This window comes from Limulus polyphemus, unplaced genomic scaffold, assembly GCF_000517525.1.
Source record: "Limulus polyphemus unplaced genomic scaffold, Limulus_polyphemus-2.1.2 Scaffold2701, whole genome shotgun sequence".
Lineage (NCBI taxonomy): Eukaryota > Metazoa > Arthropoda > Merostomata > Xiphosura > Limulidae > Limulus > Limulus polyphemus.
The window spans coordinates 51774-62577 of record NW_013668311.1 but is presented as its reverse complement, the minus strand read 5'-3'; the positions used below and the strand labels follow the sequence as shown (position 1 = coordinate 62577).

The window sequence follows — 10804 nt, the reverse complement described above, 5'->3', positions numbered from 1 at the left end:
AAATAAGATTTTAACTGAAAATACCACACATAAACACAGTATATGCAATTGCACTTTACTTATGTCAGACCGTCTTGTTCACAAGGTCACTGACTATTGATGACCAAATTTTACTAAACTGTCTTCAATGATGTTCCAGACCAGACTGCCAAATCCAAGGTTCTTACTCCTTACTTTCCAAGAAACTTTGCAGTTACACACAGTGACATGTGCACCACAAGACAGGTCATTCTCATTACAATATAGGAGAGGCCATAATCTTTAGGCATCACTTGAACAATCACTGAAGGGCACTAGTAATGATATCCTTAAACAATGTCATATTAAGCAATATTTTCCCAGGAAGGTGACAGGTATTACTTACTTTGATGACAACAAAGAAATATAGGTAACTTGAAACAAGAACTAAGTGGTTTTCTCTAGCCATTATTAAGTGAAACTTGCACACATTCAGAACAAAGAATATGTTCAGAATAAACATTATAACACTACAGGAAGACAGTAACACATGGTATCTTCATATACCACAATGTTGTCCTATTCATGAAACAAGGCAGTAGTAGTCCATTGTAAATTTCAACTCTAAAATATTTATAGGTATTGACATATAACAATGAAATATTACTATTTATGTGAATATTTAGTTGTTGTGACAGAAAATAAAAATAAGATAAAAAAAAGGTCTCATGACTAAACATTGACTGAAATATATTAATATTGCTATGAAACATGGCTGAATACTGGAAATTGTGTCCTAAGAAATTATTGTTTAAATTCCTTATGACAGCCAATAAATTATAAAGTGAAATGTGAATACAGATAATGCAAGAGATAAAAAACTACAAACAGAGATATTAAGTTGTTAAAAAGTCAAAAGAAATAATAAGGTTTTAGTCTGTCACTATTTGGTGCACTAATTTTGTAAGCTTAGGACAATATCAAACAAATAAAATTGTCATTGTAGATTTTGTTTGTGCATACATCTTTCTACTCTTTCATAGCAAATAAGATTCTGGTATTATCCGCCTTTCATCTAGATTTATCACTGGTTCTTACTGGAACATGAAATATGGAACATGTTAACTCATATTGTAAGACAAATTCCATAAATTATCAGCTGAGCACAACAGCTTTAAGTGATATCAATTTTCATAAGCCCAAATAAAACAGTGATAGGAAATAGTACTTTCATCTAGATTTATCACTGGTTCTTACTGGAACATGAAATATGGAACATGTTAACTCATATTGTAAGACAAATTCCATAAATTATCAGCTGAGCACAACAGCTTTAAGTGATATCAATTTTCATAAGCCCAAATAAAACAGTGATAGGAAATAGTACTGAAATGAGGGTTGTGTTTTTTCAAGTGCAAAAACAGCTTGATGTACATTTTGTTTATATACACAACTATTTACCCTTATATGAGAATATTTTTAGTAACAGAACTGGGAACAAACTTACAGACACAATCACGCTAATTATATAAACCTACTGAGACAAATGCTCCACAACAAGTACTTAAGCACATTTAAGTTGAGCAAGTTCAGTAATTCAGGGGTAATATAAGAACTTCAGAAGTCAAAACAATGTTTATTTGTTATTTGGCTAAAATTTTAATATATTTTCAAGAATTCACCAAATGTTGTGCAAATAATAAGAGTAGAAAATTTTTATGATCTACTTGAAAAAACCAAAAACATTCATTCATAAATGCTGTTTTGGGAATTGATTTTTATGCTACTATGTTTGTAGAGTTCAGCCAAAAAATGTTTTCCACCATACACTTAGATCTATACAAAAGTATCTTATGTTAAAAAGTGTTATTTAATTATTTGTTATTTCAATCAGTTCTTGGTCTGAGAAATGTCATCTGCTATTTTTAAGACATTTTTGATAAATAGGAATCAGCAGATTATTCAAAATAAGGGAATAGCATTATCCATCTTATGATATACCTATACTTGACACATATACAGGTAGACGTGAAATAGCTTCTAACATTGTTATCACAAAAAAGTAATATTATGTATGGTGAGTAAAAAGAAGTAATTTGAAAGTAGAACAAGTTATAAAAAGCTGAATTTTTATTTCACACAAAAGTATTATTTACTCACATTATTTAAAATATCTACTGTCTTAAGCTATAACTAACACATGATTTAGAACTCAAGCAGCATCAGAAATTATGGCATACAAAAAAACACCACTGAAAATGTCTTTGATTTTATAACAACTGTACTTAAAAATGAGAAAGAAAATTCTCATGATTTTTGTGAACATGATCATATTTATGTGTGGGTCTGAACAGAAAAAACTACATTACTGCGAGTTACCAAGATGTATCATAGTAAAAAACAATGCAAATGACTGAAAGAAATACAAAGTTGGAGAAAGGTTTGTCCCAGTATTGAGCATATCCTTAACATTACTCCATGTGCCATTATTGGCAAGGGGCTCAATGTTTAGTAGATGACACAGTAGATTATAGTGGTCCACCATATGTATTGGTCCTGACTTGAAACCTTTCTTAAAAGCTGAAACATAAATACATTTGACATTTTATGTATCATATAGTTATATCATAAATACTAACTGGTTCTATACTTGTTAAAAAGGCATATTTGTTAAGTACTACTTTTATGTTTGACAGTTTCCTAGTTAAAAGCATACATATTGAATCTTGCTCAGTCTAAATGTTTTACATTTGTGCAAAAGTATAAAATTTATTTAAAAAACTCATTATCATTAAACTCTCCAAGTTTCTATACAGACTTGGTACTAAGTACTACATTCATTTCCAATGAAACATTATTTTAAGAGAACACTTTTGTGTTGAGCATAAACAAAAAATAGTATAATAATTCAGTTATGATCTTGAAAGATATATTTTGGAAAGTAACAAGTTAACTTTTTCTTTTGCAAATTGATGAAATAAACTATGAAAATGAATAATCCATAGTTCTTGTCTGTTTCTAAGAAGCATTAAAAATTTTTGTTTGCTTACTATTGTTTATTCATGTATTTATGTGTTGTGATTGTGTAATGTTTGAACTTATGTATTTCAGATTGAACAATTCAATTTGAAACTGCTTGTTGTAACTTTATATATGAAACATACCTGGGCCTCTGGCAAAGAAAATGGTTCTCATATCTTGTACCTTAATTGGATCATAGCCATGACTACCAAGACTGATTTTTGTTGAGTTAGGTTTACTTTTTACTGGGTCTCCAAGCTAAAAAAATAAGAAAAAATCAAATCATTCAGAAGAACTCATTAACAACACACTAAAATTATTAAGTATGGTGTGTAAAAGCCTATCCATAAATAAGATTTTTGAATTTTAAATCATACATAATTTATCAACTTTGCTCAGATATGTATATTTCTCTCTAATTGTGGATATGCTCAATACTGGGACAATCTTAGTTATATCTTTTCTATCACCAAAGTAGATAGATTTAATACGATTTGATTCATCAGAATTCAATAATGTTTCTCATTTGTGTCATATCTTGTTTTTATTGAGAATTTTAGCATTGTCATTTTCTTGAATAATGCCCATATCTTCCAAAACAGCTGAGGTAAGAGCAGCAGCAGCTCTATCCAAAATACAGTATCTGTCAGCTTCTCTCACTACCATTGGAAGTGGTGTTCTCATTTGTTTATTTATTTTAGTATTTTGGGATTTCGATATAAAAAGTGCAGTATTAGCAACATCAGAATCTTCTGAGCTTGAAACCATTAAGTCCTATTTCATTTGGTGGATAGATGATTACTTTTTTTTTCAAACTTCGGTTCGTTTGCGACAGTTGAAGATATAACTGGAGGAGTTTCATACTGCATAAGATTAATTCTTATAATAAAAGACAACTATTGCATACCTTGCTAGCTAGTAAAAGTAAAAAAAAGTAAAATTTTTGACTAAGTAAATTTAATACACCCTAATGAGCATGCAGTAAAAGCAGACAATGTATTTGTTCTGCCAATTTTGTTTTTCATTTCAATAGAGACTTCAGACTTCAAAGATACCTGCTTCATTATCTTCTTTCTCAATGCCATTAAATTTTCATTGCTTATATTTTGATCCAAAATCCATGGCAATAGTGAAATTAATACAATTTATTCTAGTGCAAGTGTATAAGAACTTAAAGTTATTGGTTAATTTATGTTGAAATAATGAAAGATAATATGTAATTCTCTGTAACCTATACAATTTCTACTTTAAGGATAAGCAATAAATTGGCAAAATTTCACATTCATTATTATTGCCAAAAAAAAGAAAATATTTTTAATATTACTGAAATGTTATATTTTATGGAGGAAATTTATACATATTCTAATTCACACAAAAAAAATCAAAACCAATATACTAAGTAAGGTACGATCATGACAATAAACAAAATACACAAGTTCAAAATACGTTTTTTTCAAATGCAAGAGTAAGAGCCTGTAGTATTATTTCTTATTACTATCATATTTCAGTTCTCTGATAAACTCATGCTATCAAATCAATTTGTAACTAAACTTTTTTGTTTACAATTATTCATCAAAATGAGATATCTATGATTATTAATGTAAGTAACCATGGTGTAAATGAAAATTATTATATAGTTATTTCGCTATCTAACTAGACCCCTTGTTAGTTAATCATATTTTACTGAAATAATTTCAAATCCTGAATTATGTTTTTACTTGGTCATCATCAGAAAGCACTTTTCAAAGATATACATCTAACATTTCTAGACATAAAAAGAACGATAAATCATTTGTTATCAGGTAACACAATTATTTTGTAAGATACTAACATATATTTTACTTATTAAAACAATAATGATCAAATGATGTCTCCAGGATGAGTAGAAGCATACTACCATAAATATACACTAACTGTAGGTACAACTGATCTTGTACTCCCTACTATCTTGTTTGCATTGTTTTTGAAGTATTGATATTAGCCATCCCTAAATTTACTTCCTTATTTGAAAAGTTTATCTTTACTTGTTGATTAAGCATCTACTCAGAACACACTGTTCTATTGGAATCAGGTAGAGTTTCCATTACATTATCTCCTTTGATTAATGTCTTTCATGATTGGCTCGAATTTAATTGGATTGTTTATTATTAGTTTCATTTATTTATGAGTAACACAGAATGCTTTTAATACTAAAATTATCATTAAAGAAATTTATCTGTTAGGACAGAAACATCAAGTAAAAATTTAAAGAAATAATAATATAAAACATTAGAATCACCAAATCATTAGATCAAGTTTTCAATGAGCAGAAAATCAAAACATGCACATTATGAACGGATCACACTAAGGTATACCTTTCAATCAAATCATTTTTTATTCAAAAATACTTTCACATTAGACTGCAGAAGCTTTCAACAGCTTGCTAGGCCACATTTGTAACCTAGGATCACCTGAGCATATTCTTCCTAGTAATAATACACATGATATTGAAGCATACGTACGTCAAACTAGCAAGTCTTGCAAGACTACACTGCAGTGCATTACAGGAAATAGATTAAATATTGATTGTGATTGTTTGTAAAAAAATGGGTTTCCTGATCATTTATTGTCTGAATAATCTTATCTTGATGTATATACAATCTCTGAAAATAGATGCAGCCAGAACAATTTAAGGCTATGAGAAAAATTAGTTAGTTTTCATCACACTTCAACCAAAATATAGGGTAAGGAGACCACTTTTTATTTAAGTCTTGAACAAAACTGCCATATAAAGTGAGCAAAACTGAACTGTAGGAGAAGATATGTACATGTCAACATGCTGTTATATCTTTTACCTTTCAGTGCAGAATAGGTCATACTGAACCAATTTTCTCTTACTGAACTTTGAAATTACTATGCATTTTCTTGAAAGTTGGCCCACTATTACTACTAGACAAAAAGTTATTGTACACCAGAAATGAAATTTTATCTAATTTTTTTCATAAAACTTTGAATGTGTATTTCAAAGTACACATTTCAGCAAAACAACACATAAACATAATCAAAAAACAATTTAACCAAATATGTATAGATTTATTATCAGTAATAATACTTCAGTACTTCAGAAAGAACAAAAAAATGTTGGTTTTCCTTGCAGCTACTGACTATAAAGGGAACATGAACCATTACATTTCTATACCCATAAGAAGATAGTGCTGACATGTTAGACACAAGGTTATTCTATTAGGTAATATGCTACAGGTGGGTAACTGATAAACTAACAGAAGAATTGGAAAAACAATTTACAAAAATAACAGCAATGACATGCATCAAATCCTCAGAACCATATGATACAGGAACTACATGCACTGACACAATATTGGTGTTTTCTCAAAGTAGGAAGATTCTTAATGTTTAAATAGTTTTGAATCAAGTTTTCAGTGGTAAAAGAGCAACTTTTCAGGATCTGTTTCACAGCTAAGAAATGAGCTAAACATAATCAATCTTAGCATATCTAGTTTGACGGATTTATTATTATATATTTAATTTAATATCAACGTTTGTTTAGATTAAGTTTATATTTAGAAATATGCATAGCTTATGATGTTAAATATTGTTACGTCTCCGTTTGTTAATTAACTCTCCGTAAATTCGTTACGACAAAACTTTAACGACACAAGTCTTTACTTAATAAAACTGGTTTATTCTTTCCGAATATAACTTTACCGATACACTCAACTTCAACAATCGCGCTAAACAAACGCTGTAACAACGAACGTCTACAATACTTCTGACTGCTATTCAATTACTCACTATCTACACACACATTACCGCGTCACGTTGTCCCCCTCTTATATATACCCGACTACCCCATATCTAGTAAATACTAGAGCATTCGCCAAAGTACAGGATAGTTCTAGAAACATGGCGTCACAGTAATCATGTGACTCGCTGACGCAACAATATGTATTGCAAAATTCCTGCCTATTCTATAAAGTTGTAGAAGATTCTTGAGTGTAAGAACCAACAATATATGTGTGTATGTAAATGATAATGTTAGCATCAGTATTGTTATGTAATGCTGAAAATTTGAGGCCTCCACACGCATATAAATATAACCAATGTGACGTGTCTAAAATAAAAATATTACCTATTATTGGGTTGCTGTAATTGGTGTGCTATAAACTTCATAAGCTATAACTGTGATTGTTATAATGCTTATCAATCAGGACACTTCAAATATTTGACCAGGAACATTTATAAAGTTCGAATATCACAAGTCATTCAACTTCAGTGGATTCACATCAGACATTAGTACTTTTACAAAAACATTACTTAACATCATCGGAGGAATATCAACCTGTAATCGGCATGTGATCAGGGAGAACTACAGGGCTATCTGGCTCCCTGTTAAGTGAATTATACCTACATCAACTTGAAATTAACTCGCTCATCGTCAACCCTTGATGAGATATCAAGGAAGTTTCAGACTAGAAAGAAGACTTTATATTGCTTGTAAGTTTGTGAAACGTTTGTACATAAATCATTGTTTGTAGTAACCATTTGTAATAGCTGGTATTGTAAATTGTATTATTAATTGTATATTAAAATATATTTGAATTAAAAAAACTTTGTGTATCAATCTTGTTGGAAAACATCATAAATTTGAGATATATTGGCATTTATTTAACTACTAAATCCAAATTACAACTTAACTCAGTTTTTGGCCATTTGAAATTGTAATACATAACACTAGCTTAAGGATTATATATTAGATTATAAATCAGTTGTTGATGTATTGCAAAGGATGTTGAGGACAAATGTAAATATGGATTTAGAAAACAGATCTGACATTGCATATCACTACTGCAAGTTATGAATGGCCATTTTAAACTATTCACCTAATTAAATCCAAACTGTGATTTACCATGCAGAGAACAGATTAAGCTAATTTAATTAAACAGACACAGTGGAATGACAAATTTCCTTCTTCATATCCTAACAAGTTCATAATTTAAAGATACAAGGTAAATAAAAAATTGAGAATTTAAAAACCTGCAAATAGGGATCATAAAAAAAATAAGAAAACAAGGCTGGAGATACTGTAGACATTATTTATTCAAACTAAAGACCCCTATTTTGGTTCCATGCTGTTACCTAGAATTACATTTGGTGGAGTTAAATTGGGATTTGTAGTTTGAGTAAATAATGTCTACAGTAGCTTTTATTTATCTTGTTTGCTGGCTTTTTTTTTATGCTCAACTATAGGCAAAGGATTACTTAATATGGTAGCTAATTTTATACATTGTAATGATACTACACATAGCTAGCAACTGGCTGATACAGTTCATGATGATTTATTGTAGCTATTGACTATCTGATTGCATTCATTTGACATGTAAATTGCTAAGCTGCAGCTGGAGATTGTCATGGAGATTTGTTTGAGATAATAGTGAGCATTTATAGTTTCTTTGTAACTAAATTCTCTATATCATGAACCAATAGCAATGGGAAAGTATATGCCTAGACTAAGACACTACCTCCACAAAGCATGTATAAAATTTTACCAGTAGAAAAGCAGCATCTTCAAATAAAATATGTACATCTAAAACAGTGCTTTAAATAAACCTTTGTGTCTTTTAAAGTAATTATTATATGAATGTATGTAATAAGATTTAATATTATGTGGACTGATTTTTTATTTTTTTTACTTCTTCACTTCTTACATAATATAATTTTATTATAGGTTGGCTCCCTAAAGACACCGATTGTATAAAGTACAAAGCATTGAGTATCTACATGTTACAGTCATCTAATGTTCATCTATTATTGGTTGGTAATGCCTGTTTCACCCTATACTTAAGCTTTTTAAAGAAACACAAGATATTTGTAAGAAAGTTAACTTCAAGAGAGAGTAATTAAAAACATTGTTTTCACTAGGATTTTGATGTTTTTAGCTTATGTAAAATATAGAAGAAACAAATTGACTTTTCAATACCCCTACAATCTTTGCAGTACCTTATTTGGTATTCTACTAAAGGTTTGTATGCAATATACCAAGCAGTCTTTCTTGTAGGCTGGAATGAAAATAATAATATTTTTGCGTATCTGCTTATTTGATAATTTCTTGTAGAAATTCTTTCCGAGGAACTTCAGCAATACAAGTCCTTTCTTGATTAAAACTAGTTTATTCTTTCTCGATACAAACTTTGTAAAACACTCCAATCAGTATGTTAAACTTAACTACTTTTATAACACACGCTATGAATCACAGTGATTCACACACTTTACTTACAGTGCCTACTGTTTGCCTGACTCAATTATCTATATCTTCAATTCCACTGGTTTTCTTGCCAGACTTATATACTAAAAAAAAGGGCATCTAGCAAACACTTGGACATTTATGGGGTTACTCAATAATATATGATCCTTCGAGAAACTCCAGCACGCATACTCCCAGCATCATGCGACTTTCGCTTTCGTAACACTGCCCCTTACTTAGTATTGTTCATCCCGAACAATACAACTTATATTAAACCAATAGATAATTAACAATAACTTAATTAAATGTACAGAACTTACTAACAAAATTAAAATACAACAGTATCTTAATTTTACAGGACATTTTTTCTTTCATACTGGTCTCTGTTTCACATGGGATTCATCTGCTCCATCAGGAAATGTCCCATTATCAGTAGCAGTCACATTAGTGGTAGTAACTTCATTAATGGCTTCACTGTTTTCCTTCTCAAAACTGGGTAAAGTTCCTTCTTCAACAGAGGCTTTTTCAGGTGACACGTCATTTGTTCCATTGTTCACTTCTTTTCAACTGAAATGACCTGGACCATGATAACGCCAAAGCCTGTTGGGATGTACCACCTTTGGCTTACCTCGTCAACCACTTTTTTTTCGAAAAGTCACCTCTGAGAGACGATCCCCTATGTCATATGTGCCTTCCTATGGAGAAGACAAGTTAGGAGGCTTCCCTTTGGTTTTCCTGGGATTATACAACCACAACTTGTCTCCTGGTACAAAGCTGACTCCAGTATATTTGTTTTCATAACATAGCTTCATGGAATCACATGACGTTTTTAAGTTCAAACGCACTTGATGATGAACATCATCCATCCTTTCAGATAACACTTTCACGAACTCTGGCACATTTTCAGGCAACTCTTTGTAAAGTGGGCATCCTGTAATCAGGTCTACTGGCAACCGAAATTCCCAACCAAACATCAGCTTTGTTGGAGTGCATCCAGTGGCTTCATGCTTTGCTGTTCAATAGGCCATCAACAGTGGGGGGAGTAAAACATCCCAGTCATCTTGGTGACTATTACAAAACTTTGCTACTTCCTGTCCCAGTGTCCAATTGTACTTTTCTACCATCCCATCAGACTGTGGGTGGAAGTGGCATTGTCCTGGTCTTTCGGATGCCCAACAACTTGCACGATTCATGGAACACAGCTGATTCAAAGTTACGGCCTTGATCTGAATGGAGTTCGTATGCCATACCAAATCTGAAGAAGAAATCACTAATAGCCGAAGCTACAGTTGTAGCTTCCTGATTTGGTACTGCATATGCATCAGGCCACTTGGTGAAATAACCCATCACCACACAATTGTACCTGTTTCCAGAACGAGTTTGGGGCAAAGGACCAGCAGTGGCAATGGCTACTCTTTCCATTGGTCCATCAACTTGATATAACTTCATTGAAGCACGTCCCTTATGCTTAGGTCCCCTTTTAGCACAACATGTACTGCAGGTTCTGCACCATTCTTCCACATCTTGCCTCATACCTATCTATTAAAATCTCTGCCGTAGGTGACTCAATGTCTTCTTAACTCC

The 10804-nt window shown here is 31.3% G+C and overlaps 1 protein-coding gene across 2 annotated transcripts in view; it reads right to left on the bottom strand.

The window, feature by feature from the left end:
• Nucleotides 1-2065: 2065 nt before the first annotated feature.
• The window catches only part of LOC106467673 (ectonucleotide pyrophosphatase/phosphodiesterase family member 6-like), a 58487-nt gene continuing 49748 nt past the window's right edge, over nucleotides 2066-10804 (bottom strand). For both annotated transcript variants that reach the window (XM_013928045.2, XM_013928047.2), the window contains exons 6-7: nucleotides 3123-3237; nucleotides 2066-2538 (exon numbers count right to left, since the gene is read on the bottom strand). In XM_013928045.2, the coding sequence (XP_013783499.1) occupies nucleotides 2324-2538; nucleotides 3123-3237 (330 nt within the window). In that variant the 3' untranslated portion in view covers nucleotides 2066-2323. The remainder of the gene's footprint in view (nucleotides 2539-3122; nucleotides 3238-10804) is intronic.